A 21,078-nucleotide genomic window follows, 5' to 3' on the forward strand; every position below is an offset into this window, starting at 1 on the left:
TGTAGACGTTTTGCACAAACACAGGGCTAATATCTCCCGGGGGGGGTTGGGGGGGTGGTGGTGGGGGGGGCAGGGGCACTTGTCTTGAAGAAAAGGGCTGACGGCAAACATTCACCTTTAAATTTAATTTTACCCTTTCATCGTCGAGCACAGATAAGAGATTCAGTAGCCACAGTTAACTGTGAAAGTATTATGATAAATTGACTTTTATTATAGTAAAAGTCCATTTATAAGAATCATGAATAATGGGGGAAAATACTATAATATTTTCCCCCATTATTCATGACAATAACAATACAATGTTCCCGTATTGTAACGATGCATGTGTCTGGCTGCATCACTGACAAAAGCAAGGGTACTTATTATGGAAACAGTGCTGTGATGAATGTGTTGGAGCAACTCAAACTTAATCTAAACTACATTACATGTTGTTTTGAATATACCTCCCTGATATGCCCATCTTTAATGTACTATCAAGTGCAGGGAGCAGAATTGCTTCGGTCTCAAAATTCCAAGCGGCGGAGAGAGCGAGAGAGGCTTTAAAATACTGTCTGTGAGTAATGCAAAATTTATGAATACCCCCCTCACATCTCAGCTTGATTTATGTGAAATAATAATACACTATTTAATGCTTAAACATAGCTAGGAGCGATCCCTGGCTATCAAGATGTACAATGGAGTAATGGTGCTGGAAGACAAATCACCTTGTGGACTTGTGATGCTTATTTAAAGGTGCTCAGGCAGATATATTAAACTATATGTAATTGTACACTAACTCTGTGCTGTAGGCAGAGGCGGCAAACACAGGAGGAGGCCAGTCATGATGCAGATGGAGTGGTGTAATCAATTTGACTCAAGCATCAGCATCCACAGCAGAGAGGAGGGAGAGAGGAGGAGGAGGAAGAGAGGAGGGAAGAGTCTTCGATCCACTACGTTGTCATCTTATTCACTCAAACATCCTATTCCACTATCTGTACTTTTAAAAGAAAGTGTGAAGAAACTTAAAAATAAGTTAAACATTTACATTATAAAAAAAAAATCTTTCCTGTTTGACAGTTACAAGAAGAAAAAAAAAAAACTTATGCATCTGGAACTGGAAATAATAAACACAAACTGGTTGAAAGGTTAATTCTCAGCTTCAGTAGCTTGTGTGTGTGTGTGTGTGTGTGTGTGTGTGTGTGTGTGTGTGTGTGTGTGTGTGTGTCTATTGTAGGTTTTAACACGAGGTGTGTCGGCTTTAAAGAAGAGGACCAGGTTTAAACAGAGCCAGTGGTCACACGGATCGTGATTTATGTTTCACTGATTGCCTCATTTAATTAAAGTAAATGGCACAGCCAAAGCCAGTCCAAATTGTCCTGATCTGATGAATTGGCCCCGTTTTACCACCAAAAGCAGGTAGGGTAAATAAACAGGGTAATTACAATGGTAAATGAAGCCTCTGTGAGCGAGCCGTGTGGGCTGTGGGCGGCTCACCCAGGATGCACTGAAGAAGTGAACAACAGGCGTTCCAGTAACTTTCTTTTATCATCTTCCTAGTGTCTCTAAAACCCGGCCATGCCAAGAAAAACATTCTTGCATACACACAGACACGTATAAGGTGCACACACTCACACATTCAGTAACACACACACACACACACACACACACACACACAAACCGCAACTCTCCTCCCACCCCCATCCTGGTGCGTTCATGTACAATTATAGCTACGGTGATCCACAGGTGTTGAATTCTTCTGGCAAGCCATAAAACATGATATGCATGATTTGTGCAGTCAGCCAGGTCTGTAATTTCATTCTCCTTTTCTTTCATTTTCCCTTCCTGGGCCACACGATCCATTTTCCTGCTTTATGAGAGTGCAGACACCCAGAGAGACTTTCAGGATGATTACATGCCCCGTGCCATGGGGGGTCTGAGAAGGAAACACGCCAGCCTAAGAGCCGTGTCAAACCTGGGTGAAAACATCTATTTGAATAAGGTTTTAAATATTTGAACTGCTCGAGGTGTGCTTCATTTATCCTCCTAGACATTTGCACACAACCTCAAAAGCAGAAGCGTCAACTTCCAGACAAGCTATATCAGGTGCTAATATATGTTTTGTTTCCTCCATTAAAGAATTCAAAATATATATCACATATTCTGCCCAGGTGTGCAGCGTGCTGTCATATGAGCAGCGCTGATTTAAGATCAGGACACTCCGGCCCTCATGGTCTTGTGAGACTCAGGCAAAATAAATCAAGCGTACCTCACATGCCTCATGTATTTAAGGCTATATTCATATACACAGTCGGGCCTGATGTCACAGCACGTGGGTTGGTCTGTTGGCAGAGAACCGCGATGTCCTCCAGGGTAAACTAAACAAACTCTGTCTGCCACTTTCACAGCGTTGCCTAAACGTGATCAGGGTGAGAGGTAGTTCCTCTGCTGTGGAGTTATCCAAGTACACACACACACATACACACACATACACACACAAACACCTCCTGGGTTATATTTTTACACCTACAGTAGAAACGCCAAAGGAGAAAAACTATAAATTGAGTTTGTACATATTAAAACTGAGTCATTATTATAATCTGATCCAAGATTCACACAAGCTTATTTCTAATATTACTCTGAGATTTACCATGGCGTGCAGTTATCATAAACATAATGTTAATATCTATGTAAATAACTGCCTCTCGTGGATTTAAGATGAGGCTATGTTAGTAAATGGGTGTATAAGGATAAAAGAATGTGAAAAGCTAAATAGGCCACAGAGCAGAATTTTGCATATTGCACAATTTTGTGGCTTCTGAAAAACCTGTCGACTAAAAGAACTCCTCCAGCTTCAATCCATAAGTAAATAATATTCAGACCACAGCATTAATCCTGGTGTGTGATTGACATTTCATATCTGTGACAATACTCCAAATAATTAAAAACAGAAATCTTGAAAGGTAATAGCTTCTCAAATCCATTAAGTAGTTAAAGGTTATGAGAAAAAAAAAAAAAACTGGATTATTGCTCACAGCAAAACTCCTAATTAAATGACACTACGTAATTTGTTTCTCAATCCCTTTCTCTTCATAAGCACAGCGCAGGTTAAATGAATGGGCAATGAAACATGTGTGTCATTTACCGTCACTCTGAGGAGACAACAAACAATCTCCAATTCCCCTCCCCCCTCCCCCAATTTTCTGTCTATATATATTAGAGTAAAAGCGAGTATGGAAGATTGGATAAGCAGACACACAATTCCTGGCAAATTGTTTGTTTAATTACTTTTTCTTTCCTTTTCTTGTGAGCACACTTGCAAAGAGGGATGCTTCCCCCTCCTGGCTGCTCCTAAGAAAGCCAAAGACTCTCCGGTCTCCTGTGCCTGCCCTCAGTGCCACATATTCACTCTGTTATCACTGCTTGTGACCTGTGTGGGATACATTTGTTCAGTTACACATCTGTGTGAGTGTTTGTGTGAATGTAAATCTGCACAACGTCCGCACTAAGTGGACAGCTAACTTTCTTTTTTAGTTCACTAAAGTTTGTGATTCTCTCAGGATTCCTCTTTTGACCATCAAATCATCCACTTCTGGATTAAGAGATACCCCTATATGTATTGTATGACATGTTACTGTACAAAGGGTTCTTAATAGGGATACATCCAAAAGAGCACATGACGGATGACTTCAAACAAATGTGGAAATGCATAAAAAGCATTGCAGTGATTTTCTTGATCAGTAGTACAGCTGCATACTCTTACCAGTGGCATTAAATCTGAATTTCTGTTTCTTAAACTTTGTCATTTATGTAGGCATGGAGGCTATTACTTACTGACCCAACACATTACCAGGACAAACCCTAATTGGTGAATGATTATTAGCTGTCAAACTATATGCAAAGAGCTGAAACGCCTTAACTCAATGAACAAAAAAAAAAAACCTTACTATGATACAAACTGGATTCTCACAAACGCAAAAATACTAAAATAATCCTTCGTTCAAAAACATAAAAAGTAGAACAACTAATGCCAATTTTAATTATCAATTCATGCGACAATTATTGGTTTCTTGACTGACTGATTTATCGTTTGGCCAACGAAATGTCAGAAATGACAAACATAGACACATATTCAACCAACCAACAACCCCAAACTCAAAAGTAATGAGTTTGCTATCATAGAAGATTGAGAAAACCTGCAATTGTTCACATTTGAGGAGCTGGAACCAAATATTTTTTGGTATTTTTCTTTAATTTTTTTTGGTATTTACCAAAAAATACCAAAAAAGGTTATTATATTTAATTATTACATTTTTTAAAAATTCTTGCCGATTCATTTTCTGCCAGTTGACTGATCAGTTAACCGACTTTCAGCTCAATAAAAACATGCAAAGTCAATGAATTCACATTCAGTTCATAGAGTAATATAGGATAAGGTAGAAATCTTTACCCAGAAGGTCCTTATAAAGCTACTAGTGTTGTAACTGCATTATCAGGCCCTGTTTTGAATTAAGTGGACTATTTACTGGATGTAAATTGACCTTCAACCCTGATATGAAGCCCTCCTCTGATGGTAAAGGCATATTAAATGGAGAATCTAAGAGGTCCGACCCACCATGCACCTCTTGCCCTCTGATGACAGAGAACAGATGAGCTGAATTTCAAACATCCACAGCCACCAAACAGTCTGGCCAGTCAGTCTCTGCTCTCTGGTCACTGGCAGAGGATAGAGGATGGAGGGGAAAATGAAGGGGGGGGGGGGGCTGGAGGGAGGAGGGGAGCCAGGGCGTGAGACGGGTGGTGGCGGTGGGGTGGGAGGAAGAAAAATGTAAGAGCAGCAAGCCTAGCAGATCAAAGAAAATAACATGGGAGAGGATATGAGTGCTTTGAGAAGTAATATAGGCGAGATAGCATCTGTTTTCCGTAGCATGCAGGAGGCTTGAGACAAGCCCAGGAAAAAGACAACGGAGAGCGAGTGCACTTTAGCCGAGGATAAGACCAAACACAAATGGGTTATTAGGAAACCCTCAATGTAATATCTGGCTGACATTAAAGTGTCTCTTTTGAAATGATTCACTGCCAAGGATGCGTCTTTCATGATACTGAGGGTGAATAAATAATATGAGAGATCATTATATATATGGTGGAGGGTGTTTATATACATGTGTGGACCTGTATTTTCTTCTAGGAAAAGAAATGAAAGAAGAGAAATGTCATCACTAGTACACTGCAGGACAGTTTACTAAACCCCAAGCAGCAATTTAAAAGCCAGTTAATGATTAAAATGTGTGTTGTTAGTATTTCCTGAGTCTCACCTCTACACTGACCAGAATTTAAATGGGTTTTAATGAAGAGGGAAAGGATTTAGTAGCTAAAACCTTTCCTTGTCCTGCTTTGTCCAGCGTTCAGTGTATATTGCTCAAATGTACTGCCTTGGTTGACCATGAGGAACCCTATCTGATCGCCCGATCTGAAGTAAAACTTAATAATGTAACTAATGTTTCATGTTATTTTTATTTAAAAAATGATTTTGTGGTTCAAGGATGACTATTGTCAATTCAAAAAAAAAAATATCTGAGATACTAGCTCTATATGCAGGACACTGACCCAGTATTTTAATTTCTATGGTCCATATAGTATATCAAAACCATTCATAGGTCGCGCTCCCATATGAGCCTCCTGAAGATTGAATAATGTCCTTCCTGATCCACGCTGCAAGAGGCCATATTGGATCCAGATTTCACTGGTTCAAAAGTCATTTCATTCCCCCTCATTTCTCTCTCTCTCTCTCTCACTCTCTCTCCTCCCTCTACTTTATTCCTCTCTGTCTCTCTCAAGCCTTCCCTCTGCCTGCTTTATTTATTGCAGGTCCAGTGGTGTGGTACAAAGCCATTACCCGCGCATATGTACCTTTTTGAATAATCAATAAATAATTATTTTATTATTTAATAGGATCGTATGGGAAAAGGAAATGGGTTTTATTACATAAATCCATCACGCGTGATGAATGGACACACTTGTAAAGTTGGAGAAGGGGAAAGTAGTCGGACGGGCCTGCGCCTGCGCTCGACTGCTGTGCATTGCTGAGCACTTTCTCCGTGCGAGGTTGTAAAAATGACATTTTTGTCTCTTTGGGACTGTCAATTGGAGTGCGAGGAGAATGGGGGAAGGGATAGTAAATTCAGAGAGATTAATTAACCTTTTACATTTGAAATTCAGCCCTGCATCTTTTTCTGTAGCCTGTATTGTGACCCCTATGCACAGAGGGGTGAGAGACCTGGCCATAGACGGCCCAGGGAGTGCAGACGTCTCATTCCAAATGAGTTATTAACAGAATTTTTTGAATAGATGGAAAAATTGTAGCCTGGCCATTTAGTGTCATAAAGGCCGGGTTGGCGAGGCGGCAGGGGCCTCCCAGGGACAGGAGGCAATACCATTACAATCAAATCTGAGATGGAAGAGGGATTGAGCTGTCCATTCTGAATTTTTATATTGTCGGAGGGCCGGGGAGGAAATAATGCCATCCTGGAGTGTATTAACCTCTGGCTGGGGAAAGAGGACAGGGAGAGAGAGAGAGAGAGAGAAAGAAAGCAGGCAGAGGGAGGGATTTAAGATTGGACAGCAGGGAGAGAGGAAGGCTGAAAGAGGGAGGAGGGGGAATGAAGGAGCAAAAGAGAGTTTCATGCCTTATTCTGGGGGAAGCCAAAGAGGGAAACGCAGGGTTATGATGAGATGGCTGAGAGACAGAGCAAGAACAGAAGAAGGGAGAGTGGGGAATAATGCAATAAGGATTTAGAGGGAAAGAAATGTAAGGGGAGGAAATTGGGGGAGAAAAGCATATATGGACATGAAGGCAGTGGGGGAGGAGGAGGAGGAGGGTGGATGGGAAAGACAGAGAGGGATGAAGAGGGAAGTCTGGAAGGAATGTGGGAATGACAGGGAGGGAGGAGATGAAAGAGCCAAGGTAGAGTCTGGGGAAGGAGAAGTTGTCTGGAGTGATGGAATATGGACATTAAACGACTGGACAATGTTATGAGCTATAGAGCTGCCCTGCCTGCCCACAACATATAGATACCTGATAATTAGGATGTTGTTTTATTGTTGAATTTTCACTTTTGCTCACTTTTTTCATTTCACCATTATTGGTCATTATTTCTGTTACTGCATTCAAAATTGTACTTGAGTAAAAGTAGACGCATTTTCAGTAAAATGCACTTAAAGTGTCATGTAAGCAGTACTTTAATGTTGTGGCTGTTGGAGAGGAAGATTTGGGTAGTTTAATCTATAATCTTACATTTATATATATATCATGTTTTGTTTGTGAATCTTCGAGTATCTTTAAACTAACTACTACAGCTCTGATACAGTGGAGTAGAAGGTAAAATATCTCCCTGTTAAAGTGGAGCATAAGTATAAAGTTGCATGAAACTGAAACACTCAAAAGTACCAACCGACCAACCAGTGGATTTATTGTCCTCAGGCGCCTGTTTTAAGCTCTGGTAGTCTGAGTTCACATTATGAATTTGACTGTTCATTAAATGGTCCATTTAAAATATTAACTGAGCCACTGAAATAGCATATTACTCCATAAATGAATTGATATTTCTCCAATAAGTCTTTTGCATGGGAAAAAAGCACAGAGGGGACACATGTTGCTACACCGGGCAAAACAGGAGAACTAGCATGTGTGCAAGTGTCCAGTGCTAGTGGGCAGCAGACAGTAAACTCACCGTGTAAGTCGAGCTGGACTCTTCAACACAGGTAACGTTACAGCGTTTGTGTCGGTTTTAAAAGCTTGCACTAAATTACTGAACGTCCTATTCCTCTGTTCCTTTCTTATAACGACGGCAGACTAACACAGTTTTACCAACTGAAAGACGAATTACCGTATTTCAATGTATTTATCGGGCTGATGGTGAGAAGTTACCTGCTGCAGTTTGTGGGTCAGTCGACCAATAGCATCACAGTTCAGAGGTCGGAGCAGAGCGGAAGTTGTTGGCCGCTTCTGCTGCAGGTAGCTGTTAGCATCCGACGAGCTAACACGCTCCCCCAACGAGTTTTGGCTGTTTGTCAATGAAGAAAAGAAATATGAGAAGGTTAGAAATGCATGAAAGATGAAGCCGGCATGTCCAGGGAAATGGTTTTCAACCGGAATAGCCTTTGAAGAGGAGGATAAGCTAACGTAAAGAAACCAGGAAGTGCTGTCGAAGGTAAGAAGCTTGCTTGTTTGGCTTAGAAAGCAAAGACAGGGATTGAAATACTGTCTGTTACTAGTTGCAATTCTCTCATATTGGTTGTTAGGATAACGACTAGTCTTAAGACTGTGCTAGATAATCAAATGACAGCTTCTGTTTGAGTTTAAGTTGTTAGCAGCAGGCTATGTAGCATAGATAGCTTTACTGGCTATCATACTTTTTTCTTAAAAACGCATTTATTATTCTTTCACATTAGTTAATGGTGCTGACAGTCTTCAGTTTGGGCTCTCCAGATTAATACTTATGCTAAAGAGCACAGATCATTGTTTTCTTCTCACATTTCCTCAAATATTCACAGCTAAAACCACGACGTGTCTTGTTCAACACACCTCGGTAATGCTAGATATGATAAACTAAAAGCTGTGATTAGTAATAGAAAATTAACAGGCATAACTGTCATGTCTTGTAATAAAAAAATACACTATATCTTAGTAGTTATAAATACTATTACTGTTAATATCAACTGTTATGATGCAATTTTAGCTTATACAACTAAGGATTTGGAGAAATGCAAATTAGGATAATGCAAATGTTGCATGCACGTCTAAAGTTTTCTAATAATGTTTCCAGTATCATAGCAACTGCATTACAATCTGACTAGCTTTATTGCGGAAGTATAGCTCGGTTTGATCTCCCGGGTGCAACAGGTTGAACAGGTAATGAAGTAACCCTTTAAGTGGGGCCTATCTTAGGAAAGCTCTTAGATGAGATGAGGAAAGCTTAGCACTTTGCTGTTTCAGGTTAGTTAGGTAATGCTAGTTACTGCATTGCATTTAGTTTGAAAGCTGTCACAGTCTGCGTTGCTAACACAGATGGATGATGAGAGGAATGACATCTCTAGCACACATTGAGCTCCTACTCTCTTTACTCCTACTAGAGCCCTCGGCTGTGTTCAGCACTTCAGCAGGAGAAAAACAGACCTGTACTGAATGTGATCCTTGTCTATCTCTGTCTTTGTGTTCACGCAGTTCCCAGCAGCCACAGACACGATGAGTGCCAAATATGGCCTGGTGGGCTACAACAGTTCACGGAAGCACATTTCAATTTCCATCCCGTCGTCCACGGAGGTGATGTCACCTCACATAAAGTCTGTGGAGGAACTGAGGGTCCTGGGAATCAACCTGAGCAGCTTCAGTGCCCCCACACAGTTCTTCATCTGTGTGGCTGGAGTCTTCCTCTTTTACCTCATATATGGATATCTGCAGGTATAGTTGGCAGCCAGGGAAGAAAGACACGATATGATTGATGCACTGGCACACACACACACACGTGTATATAAAATATCTTAAAATAAGAGTTGAAGCATGTTACAATGAAGGTGGAGTGCTGGTGTGAAACTATCATTACCTGATTGTGTTTGTGATTCTTTATTTGACCCTTCTCTCAGGAGCTGATATTTTCCGTAGAGGGATTCAAGCCTTTTGGTTGGTACCTCACTTTGGTCCAGTTTGGCTTCTACTCCATGTTTGGACTGGTGGAGCTTCAGCTCACACAGGACAAACGCAGAAGGTACAGCTAATACTATAATCCCATGCTCCAATGAAGACAAACATTATTCTTCTTCTATGTATTCAAAGTCATCGCTGTCACTTTTTATAACACTGACCTGTCTCACATGCTTTGTGAAGCTATGTAAGGATTCTTGTAATTCTGTTAAGCAAAGCAGGAGGTTATACTGTACGATGATATTCTTAAGAATGGATACAACTGTGAGCATCCACCTGTAGCTGATTGTTTTTTGAAGAATTAGTAAAACACCAGTGGATTTTATTGGTCAAAACTGCTGAAGCACAAAAATCCATTTCTCATTTTCTTCTTATTTTCCTGTCTTCCAGGATACCAGGGAAGACCTATATGATCATAGCATTCCTAACAGTGGGCACCATGGGCCTGTCTAATACCTCTCTGGGCTACTTGAACTACCCCACACAGGTCATCTTCAAGTGCTGTAAACTCATCCCTGTCATGATTGGAGGAGTGTTTATTCAAGGTCAGCTGATATTATCTATATATGTATTTACAGACCAGTAAAGCTGGAGTGTAGGACTTTTCTCTCCCCTGCTGGCTGTGAGAGTAATTACAAAAACACTGTTGACATATGCTTATGTCATAGGCTCCACGTAGCCTACTCTTTCACTACTGTTGCAGCTGTAAAATGTTTGGTAAATTGTTGAGTATCACACAGCCCCTGCGACATGACTCATTTCACTATCAGAATTTGATCCATTCGGTCCAATAACATTTGAAAAGTCTAGAAGATGATTAATGATTAAATTAATAGAGCATGTGCAGTATGCATTCATCCAGCCAGCACAGAACTGTCAAATCAAAAAAACAGAGACTTATCTGGTGATGATAGACTTAATCACATTGTGTGAACTCGTTTGGCAAGGGCTTGAATGTAACAGGTTTAACTAAATATTTACTTTGGTTTTGTTTGTGCTGGTGGTTTTTGCTGCTGTCTTTATGAAATTATGGAAGTGGAAAAGCTGAAACCCTAATCAACTGTTTAGGTTAACTAAAGTTAAGATTTTCAAGTTCAGCTTTTCTTAGCCTGTTTTCTGGAATACCACACAGACCTAGATATTTAATTGTGTTCAGCTGGATTTGTAGTTTTCATTATTAAGACAAACTCTATAATTATTTATAAATGGAAATTTAGCTCACGTGTATGGTCAAAAAGGATAAGGATTGGGCATTGAACAATTCACAAAATTCAGAAATCAGATTTTTGCTCCTAGGATTTAAAAACTTTGAAGTAAATGGAGTCCTTTGCATTTTTATTCAGTAGATAAAAGAGTCACTGTAAATAATCATCATTACTTGCATCATTACTTAAAGAACTGCAGTTTGAATATACATGTTTTTCCAGAGTGAACATAAAAGTAGCTAATCATCAATCAGGAGAGGTAATCTTTGGAAAAGACACATCTTATACTTGTTGCTGCTTTGCACGTTTCCTTTGAAGCAATGACCACCTTTCAACTCTCGGTACCTCCTTTTTATCCACGTCTGTTGTTTTCGGTTGTCAGAGCCCATTCGGCAGTACTCGCTGTTTATCCCTGCTCTCGGTTCTGTCTGTCCTTTCATCCTCACACCGGCCCTCTCAAGGTTCTGTGTCCTCAACGTCAGACAGGTTTTGTGCATTTTTTTTTTTTTTCCCTTTCCTCCATCTCTCTGTGGATGGTTAGATGTAAGGACCACGGTCCCTGAAGGGGTCGAGTGGAAAACAGAATTTGTTCACTTAGAATGCAAAGAGGAAAGAAAGTGAGAGAGAGAGGGATGGGTGGATGGAGGGAGGGGTGTTAGGGGTTGCATCTGATATGAGACCCTTCAAAGGCAAGTCAGGGAATCAAAGCCGAGCACGGCCAACCTGCTGCTGCGTCCCCTTGTCATCCTCAAGGCATCCATCCGTCAGCCTGTTTTTGGCAGACTCCTTCATCCTGTTGTTTTTTCACACAGCTTTTTTGTGGATTGTTACATGCACAACTTCAGAAACTTTGAATTGTGAAAAGTACCCATTGTAAAAACTTTTAGTTTCATTTTAACCTGAGTCCAATGTCAACTTCTTTTATTTAAAAAGAGGAAGATCATTTTCTGAAGATTTCTTTGCAAGCTATGCTTAAGGGGAAGTACTCTCCCTGTGCAATGTCTGAATTTGGTTTCTCTGCGTTTGTGATGTTGTAAAAGGTTTTGGAAGTTTTACCAGTATCATTCATTTAAGTTCAGATTTCATGCAGGTATAATTTCTTAAATGTTTTGTTGGTTTCCTTTGTGAAATTTCCCAAATTTGGTTCAGGAAGTTTCTGATTTCAGAATTACAGATAAAAGAATGTTTGAAAGAAATCAGTGCTATGTTCCTGTGTTCCAGGTAAACGCTATAATGTGGCTGATGTGTCAGCTGCTCTCTGCATGAGTCTGGGACTCATCTGGTTTACGCTCGCTGACAGTAAAGTGGCCCCCAACTTTAACGTCACAGGTAATTTCTCCTTGATCCAACACCAGAGTGGAATGGCTTCACAGAAACACTCTAATACTACATTACCTCTGCAATCTAACAAGTATCCATCCTGCATAATCAAGGTTAGGTCGCTGAAAGTTAGGTGTGACATTGCAACAAAGCTAAGACATATAGTGATACTAGTGTGTGATTAGCCCCAAAAATTTAAATTATTAGTGCAACTCACTTATTTCAAAAATTTTTGGTTGTGAATGCACAGAAAGGCATTTAATTCAGTGGACATGACTTATTAAAAGACTGATACTGGAATTTAGGTTTAATTTGTTTCTCTGAATCCTAAAAGATTTGTATCAAAATTGAAGTAATCTGATAGGCACTCTGTTATGCTGTAGAGTTAGTTATATACAGCCTGAAAATAATGAACATATATAGGGGTTAATGGAGATTTGATACAAAAGTCTTCTCAGGGCATCCTGGTGGCCTAATGGTCTTAAAACACAACCTGTCAGTCACAACACTCTCTCTCCCCTGTTAGCAGCTTGAGCTAAAATGGTTTCTTTGTTTATGTGCCTTCTTAAAAATGTTGTGTTCATATGTCATACAGGTGTTCTTCTCATCTCCTTGGCACTGTGTGCAGACGCTGCCATTGGAAACGTGCAGGAGAAAGCCATGAAACTCCATAATGGCTCCAACTCCGAAATGGTACTCTGTTTATCTAACTTATGAGTAGATAATAATGTATACAAGTCTACAGTGTTGACAACTAGACACTCACACACAAATATCAGAGGTGAATAGAGGATATGTAGCTCTGTTTGACTGTGTCCTCTAAACCAGACTGCTGTATCATCCGTGTTTTCGCTGTGAGATTTGCGATAATTGTTATAAATCTGTGTGTGATGATGTCACAGACTGGTCATACGGTGTTGTGTTTACAGGTGCTGTACTCGTACTCCATTGGTTTTGTCTACATACTGACAGGTCTGCTCTGTTTGGGTGGGCTGGGACCAGCAGTGGCATTCTGCTCAGAGGTGAATAAACCTTTAGACAACTAGACTAGATACCACTGCCTCTTAATATGGCCCACACACTTTGTTATACGATAATATTTGTTTCAACCTCTTCGGTAACATTATGAAATTTATTTATGCGTCACATCCTCATACAATGATTTAATCACATACAGTAAGCACTTTACGGTTCACAAATTTGTTTTCCTTCCTTTCTGTGGTGTCCTGATGTTATTTTGTTGATTTTGTTACATTGATGCAGAATCAGGAAGATGCAATGGTCAGTAATGATTCAATTGTCTTCCCTCCTTCCTCCCAGCATCCTGTGAAGACATACGGTTATGCATTCTTCTTCTCTCTTACGGGTTATTTTGGCATCTCCTTTGTGCTGGCCTTGATCAAGCTCTTTGGTGCCCTGGTTGCAGTGACAGGTCAGAAAATGTTGTAGACAGAAAATATTGTCATAATTCACAAAATATTTTTTTAAAAACACAGCATAATTATATGTATAAGCAATTAATCGTATATTTCCCAGCCAAAGACAAGAAATATCTCTGTGAATATAGCTCAGATTAGAAGATCACATCTGTTGAGCTTTTGTTTCTTATGTCTTATTCATAATTAAGAAAAAAAAAAGAAGTAATGTAACAGGCATTGATGGAACCCATGACTGTGTTTTACTTATTTGCAGTAACCACCGGGCGAAAGGCCATGACTATCGTACTTTCCTTCATGTTCTTCGCAAAACCTTTCACTTTTCAGTAAGTACTGTCACCTTTTGACTTTGATCAGTTTTCTTCTCGTTTAAAGTAAGTTTAAGTATGACCACTGACCTCTCCTTTGACTAATAAAACTGGATTTGGCTTTCCTGCCCCTGGTTTTCATGTCCTCAGTCCATTTCCAGACCTTGACTACTCCTCTGCTCTGTCTGCCTGTCTTTGACTCTCTCGCTCACCCTCCAACTCTTCTGTGCTGTCAAAAGGGTCTCGTTTTCCACTGTACCTCTCCCGCTCTGTTTCTCAATCATGACTTTCCACACTCACACATCCACATAATGCAAAAAACTTTAATGTATCTTCTTGGCCAACTTTGTTCACCCTCCAGCTGGTGTGTGCCCTCCACCATGACCAGGCTCATAGTCCCTTGCATGACTGCAGTTTATGCTTTTTAGACCAAGAGATTTTTCTTTATTATTGGAATACTGTATATACTATCAGTAAATTGTTGCTTTGACCAAATTCCAACTTTGGTTCATTTACCTTTTTTATAGGAAATCATGATGCATGGTGAAATACAGAGGGGTCACAAATTAAAGTTTTTAAAATTAAAAAATAGGTCAAAGGTGTTGGCAACCACGAACCACCAGAACAAATCTTCTCAAAATGTCAAAAATGTTACATTTGGTTGAAATCTGGTGACTGTCAATGGCATATCAACAATTCTTGGACTCTTATGTTTCTCCTCTCATTTATTCAGGTTTTTAGATTTAATTGACCACCCATATGTAGATTCATATGTGTATTTTCATGTACTGTATCTCACTTATTTTCCAAATAATTCCTGAGTTGATCCTGATGCCAACCTTACCAATTAACAGTATTTGGTGTAATGTATGAAAATGGTGTGAAAATATTAAGCCACACCCTAGACTGAGATAAAAATAACCTCAGTGGAAGTCAAAGGGCCAACAGTTATGTTGCATATTTGTTTAGTAGGAAATCAGATTATTTTTGAGAGGATTAAGTCTTATCATGAGCATTAATTAGCATCCTTGTTTGCACCTTGCACTCCATTTCTGTCTGTCCCTTTAAAATATTTTAACACTCAGTCTGTCCCTCTTCAGGTACATCTGGGGCGGCCTTCTGGTGCTCTTTGGCATCTTCTTGAATGTTTACAGTAAAAACAGAGACAAAATGAAGCTTCCCTCAATCAAGGACCTCAGGAGCTGGCTGCTGACAGGAAAGAAAGTCCGATTTCTCTCACAAAACGTATAGGAGGCACCCACGGGTGTAGTTGGAAGACCTGTGCAGGCACACTGTATGTCTCTTCAGATGTAGAGTTCACAGGCCCTCCTGTCTCAGGGGATATGTTGAAGCATATGCCCCAGCTAAAGGCTTCATCACCATCAACTTTGAGCCAAGGATGGGTATACAGGGTTTGACTGCCAATCAGCCTCACAAACAGCTGACACAATGAAACTACAATGGATGATGAAGTCAATGTATCCTGTCTCGCTCAACCAGTACACCAGTGGTGTAGTACTGATGGAAAACTGAAATAATCCAAACTATCTGCAGCAAACTGAAGGAAGTCTGTTTTTTAAAAGATGATCATGGCTAGTGGGCTATTTTAAAGCTATGTTACGGAGCCCCACAGAAACATTCCCAACATGGAGATGCAACACTGAGGACTTAAAAACTCTCTAAAGGGAAGCCAGCGCCTTAGCTAACCAAATCGCACCGTTTTGCACTGGAAAAGACTTGTACACTTAAACCCTTAAGTGGTTGGAAAAGCTGTAATGTTGGAAGGAAAAAGTACAGAGCGAAATGTTAATCTGTCATGTCTGAGATGAATGTTTGTCCCCCACCCTAAAAGAAAAAATACATATTGATTTAAAAAAAAAAAGGCATATTTGCCACCGCATGTGCCAGAAAGACAGAAGATAAAAATTGTTTTACATACTTATTGTCTTGATGAAAGTGACTTTTTTTTCATAGTTTATTGGTAATTATTTACTGACTGTGCCCTAAATCATGAAAAATGTGTGATCTGTGTGATCATATGGGGACATTTTGGAGAGGAAGGAGTTATTTGCTCCACTGTACATCAACAATTCAACATCAACTGCCATAATTTGCTAACCATGTGTTTGGGTGAAAGGGTATCGCTCTTTTTACAATAAAACAAACCAAGTTGTTTCTCTTACGCCTCATCCAGTGTTTTGTGTGTGTATGTATGTATGTGTGTGTGTGTGTATGTGACTCGTCAGCCAACCCTTATTCTCTCCTCTTGCACCACTTGAGAGAAGAGTTGAAATGTTGCCAAACTGTGTGTGTGTTTATCCATCCAGTGGCCTTAGGCATGTTTGATTAGGAGTCCTGAAAAAAAGATAGCACTGCTAGACAGAAAATAAACAGCAGTCTTCACTGTGCCTGTGTTGTCCTGTTCATTTGGATCTACCCTGTGCATCTGTCATGTGCCAGTCTGCATTCTCTCTAAATGATAATGTTGATGCAGCCCACACCTGGTTTTTCATCAGCAACACTACAGATTCCTCCGCTGGGCTATGCAAGGATTTTATGTGTGATTTGGCTTTTCATTTCGGTTTCCTCACTGACTATTCTACCAACAGAGGGAAAATGATTGTTACAGTAGGTGGGTGTCTTTCACACACACACACACACACACACCACCGTCACTAAATCTCTGCTTTTAGTATAAATATTACAGTACATCTGTTTTCAATGGGAAAAAATACAATCCAGTGCGTAGATGGTCATTACCCAAGAGATCTGTGCTTGTCCAATCCTATTCGCTGTTTATCGTACACATATGCCTGTTTAACAGCAAAGCCCTTTTGATGTGCAATACCGTTCTGACAGGAACTGGTATCTGGGATTTCATCCATAAAGCTTGATTGTAGTTGTAAATATAGATACGGAATAGTTGAAAAACAAGTTCCAATTATTGGTCTGATAATCAAAGACACACATATACAGCAAAACATATTTTAACAGTGTTATTCTGTGTGTAAAGATCCCAGGGCACAAAATATAAATACATTATTGTCCTGAGTTTACTGTGCCAAGTGATTAGAGACGCTGTCATTCAACCTTGGACCCAGAATCCTCCCTGCTGAAGTGCCCTGGAGCAGCACTAATGCTCTGTCAACTAATGCTGGATTTTTACAAGTCAGTAGATACCTAGGTAAGCAGAGAATTTCCCTACAGATGTCAATAAAAGTGTTATATTACATTAATTCCCTTGTGCAGTACTGAAAATCTGATACAATATTGTTTTGAATGTTTGCAAACCCAATAGGCCAAACCAAGGAAATATTGATGTGTTTGAAAAGTCTTTTGTCCTTGATGATCATTTTATGTGTGTGTGTCATTGCCATAGCTTGATATGAAATGACAGAGACTTGCCAGCTCAGCAGGAGGCAGCTGAGTGTGTCTCTCTCTGTGATCCTGATAGAGGCCCAGATATTACAGTCTCACTTCCAGGCGGGAAACCTAACGCTGGGCCAATTAGTAATTTGGTATTTCATAAAATTTGGCAGCTTGTGTGTGATGACAAACTGACAAAGATCCTCCCTCCTCCAGGGAACCTTTGGCAGTACAGCAGTACACACACTCACCGAGGAATGCTAAGTTTTTCTTCCAAAGCAAAGTGGCAAGTGTTGCACAGATTGGAAGCACATAACTCAATTGAAAACAAAAAATGACTTTGGATGCTTCCTTGTTTGGCTGGAGATTCAGGTTTCACACAAGCACAAAATAGGGGAAAATATTTTCTTCAACAGGCATTTTTATGACACACTCCGCCATGCTTAACTACTCTTTTTATATGATTGATGAGCAGTGAAACAGTCCATTAGAGGTTGAGAGGTCACGTTGCAGTGTTAAAACATTACTTTGCCATTATATACACCTCTGATGTGCAGCGTACAGCACTGCTTCATCGCTGTGGGAACGGCTGTTCTCTTGCAGCTCCCTGAAAGGTCATTATGGGATGGGAAAGCCCAGTTGACCCAAGGCAAAGTACATCATTTGTCTTTTAGCACCAGGAGAACACACCTAACAAAGCAGGCTGACCCCTGTTAGAACGCTGAGGATTTGGGCAATTTTTCAAAGCCACATAGGAATTTACCATCTACTGAAGTCAGCTGTTTGTTTTTTTTTGTTGTTGTTGTGGTTGTTTTGGACAAACATTTTTCTTTTTTCATAAATTACTTTCAGCAGTGCATGTTTTCCAAGGCTATGAGATGACAAAATGTGAATGTGTGGAAATCTCTCCATGTATGGTTGACTGATGTATTTTAACTTGCTTTACGAAGTTAAGGAACATGAAGGGAATCAATGAAATCATGATTTACATGCATTGAAGTCCTACATCAGTGATATCGCACTCTTATTCCTCCTTCTCATCTTTACTTTCCTTATTTCTGCTTTTACCCTTTTCTCTCTCCTCCTTCCCTTCCTTCTCCCACCTCCTCATCATCATCCAACCCCCACTCCCCATCACACACACACCACCTGGCAACCTAGGCCATCCAACCTGTGCTCTCACATGGCTGCAGCCCTTCCTAATAAATAATGGGAGGTGTCCGGAGCTCATCATCCCAGCAAATAGGCTGCTATATAATATGCGGTCCACTTCAGATAGGTTGCCATATAATATGTGGTCCGACCTCAGATAGCCACAGCGGGGAGAGCTGGCAGCCCATTCATTATGGGTGCAATCGGTTCAGTGGGAGCAGCAAGGTGGCTAGGTGAGGGATACGCAGTCGCTCTCGCACAGACGTGCACACACACACAGTCTTTGGCTATATAGGAGATGCACGTACATAAGCAAAGAATAGTTTGATACTTTGGGAAATATGCTTATTTGTTATCTTGCTGAGGGTTAAATGAGAAGATTGATACTACTTTCATGTTTGTACGCTAAATATGAAGCCAAGCAAGAAAGTCAATTATTATTATTCAAATGTTGAACTATTCCTTTAAGGTAGAAATTGAATGATTTGTTTTGACATGGAACCTGAAAGACATGCAATCCTAAACCTAAAAATCATGAGTTGAACAGGATAGTTTGATTAAATGTTGTTGTCTTTAAATTAACCAAGATTCACGTTGTATATTTTTCTTTATTGCAACAACATTTTAAGTTTGTCTTCATTCTTTAAAGGGGACATGTCATGCACATTTCCAAGACTATATTTATATTCTGGAGCTCTACTGGAATATCAGGGTGGTGGTTCCCATTTTCACCAAAGTGGACCAAAGGGTGTGCTCCAACTATCAGGGAATGACACTACTCAGCCTCCCGGGGAAAGCTTATGTCAGGGTGCTGGAGAGGAGGCTCCAGCCAAACCTTGGATTCAGGAGAAACAATACGGATTCTGTCCTGGCCTTGGAACAGTGGATCAGCTCTTCTTCACCAGTTGTGCTGGTGACATACCACAGTCAAGCTGTGCTGTGCCGGTACACAAGCAGGTTCTGGTAGAAGTCCATACTACTATTCTTTGCCTTGTGTATTAGCCTCTTCACTGTCTGGACTGACTTTTCCACTAAACCATTTGACTGTGGGTAGTGAGGACTTGACGCTGTGTGCACAAAGTTCCATTCTTTGGCAAAGTGTCGGAAACTTGCGTTGGAAAATTGCGATCTATTGTCTGTGAAGACCTCACTTGGCCCACCATGTCTGGAGAATATGGCTTTCATGGATGTTATCATGGCCTCTGCTGTTCTATTGAGCTCCATCTTCACATCTGCACTTGTGATCATGTCCACACAAGATTTCATGTCCTCGTTCATCTTGGTGTTTGCCTACTCCTTAAGGTCTACAGCTCTGGACAACGTGTTGGCTGTGTTCATCAGCTTACCTGGGGTGTACATCACATTCAGTGCGTAGCGTTGCAGCCAGATCATCATTCTGTGGATTCTCAGTGGACAGTCATTGAGTGGCTTTTCAGTGGCTTATGGTCAGTTTCAACACTGATTGCCTGTCCTGACATGAACTGGTGGAATCTCTTAAGGCATATGTTATCTTAGTTCTTTTTCATTTTGTGCGTATCGCATCTCCCCATCGGTCACTGAGCGAAATGTGTATGTGATCGGTCGTCATACTTCTCTTAAAGAACAACTCCAAGCCCACTGTCTTGCTTCTGCTCCTCAGCTTGGTCATAATGATCAATTGTCTCTCCCATTTTCTGTAAGCATGAAGAATCTGTGCCTCTAAAATGTCACGATTCTTTTAGGTATACAGTAAGCCTCAAACTTGTCAGTTATTTTATTCACCTTCACCTTGAATTTATTATGAACCTCCAGCACTTCATCACCCACCACATGACGCTTTGATGTTTTCACTCATCTCGTCAGCACCGACAGCTAGGTACAACTCAAAACGATGCCCAAATCATCTCCACTTTTCAGCCACGTTACCTGTCAACTGAAGTTTTGGTGGTGGGTGTAATCCTTACATTTTCACTTTGTCTGGTTCTCTTTCTCCCACAGTAACTATGTTACCAATGTCCTCTGCTGACTCGCTGATGTATATTGGGTTAATTCGCTGGTTGGCTCACATTGCTAGCATGATCCAACATTGTGGCTAGTTTTCTTTGCTAACTTTGAAATTTGCCTTTTCTCTCCAAGTCCATCTTCTGTCACCATGTTAGCAAGGTATGTTGTTTGTTCTGTGGGTTCTTCAAGAACAACACTAAAGTCTAACTTGAAAGATATTGTTTTTTATATACATTACTTCAGTTAGTCACATAGTTACAGGAGACAATGTCTGTATACGTGCAGCTCACCTAACTCAAGCCGAAGAACCCCCTCTCCATGCATGCTCCATCTGATAGGCATACAAATGAGAATAGGCAAATCACTGTTTCGTCTTATCATTACAATGTCCCCTTCAAAAGTACTGCAACAGGTTCAATAGGAGTAGTTTCTTTCTTTCTTCCCCATCTAATTTGCATTTTCCATCCTTCCTTTCTTTCTTTATCTCTGTCCTTTCTCCATGCATTTGTTCCTTCCATCCCTATTTGCTTTTAATTTCCTTACTTCCTTCCATATCCTCCTTTCCTTCCTTCCTTCCTTCCCTCTCCACAGTGGCCCCCCCTCCTCCCCACCTTTTCCTCCTCCTCTCTACC

The 21,078-nt window shown here is 40.5% G+C and overlaps 1 protein-coding gene across 1 annotated transcript; it reads left to right on the plus strand.

Moving 5' to 3' along the window:
* Nucleotides 1–7,964: 7,964 nt before the first annotated feature.
* Nucleotides 7,965–16,127, plus strand: slc35b3 (solute carrier family 35 member B3). Its single transcript, XM_067577866.1, has 10 exons — nucleotides 7,965–8,186; nucleotides 9,200–9,436; nucleotides 9,619–9,740; nucleotides 10,067–10,221; nucleotides 12,103–12,210; nucleotides 12,797–12,894; nucleotides 13,131–13,223; nucleotides 13,522–13,633; nucleotides 13,894–13,963; nucleotides 15,046–16,127. Exons 2-10 carry the CDS (start codon nucleotides 9,221–9,223, stop codon nucleotides 15,194–15,196), a joined length of 1,125 nt encoding a protein of 374 aa, XP_067433967.1. The 5' UTR covers nucleotides 7,965–8,186; nucleotides 9,200–9,220; the 3' UTR covers nucleotides 15,197–16,127.
* Nucleotides 16,128–21,078: the final 4,951 nt, after the last annotated feature.

The sequence above is a fragment of the Thunnus thynnus genome, chromosome 21, assembly GCF_963924715.1.
Source record: "Thunnus thynnus chromosome 21, fThuThy2.1, whole genome shotgun sequence".
In the NCBI taxonomy this organism is placed as follows: domain Eukaryota; kingdom Metazoa; phylum Chordata; class Actinopteri; order Scombriformes; family Scombridae; genus Thunnus; species Thunnus thynnus.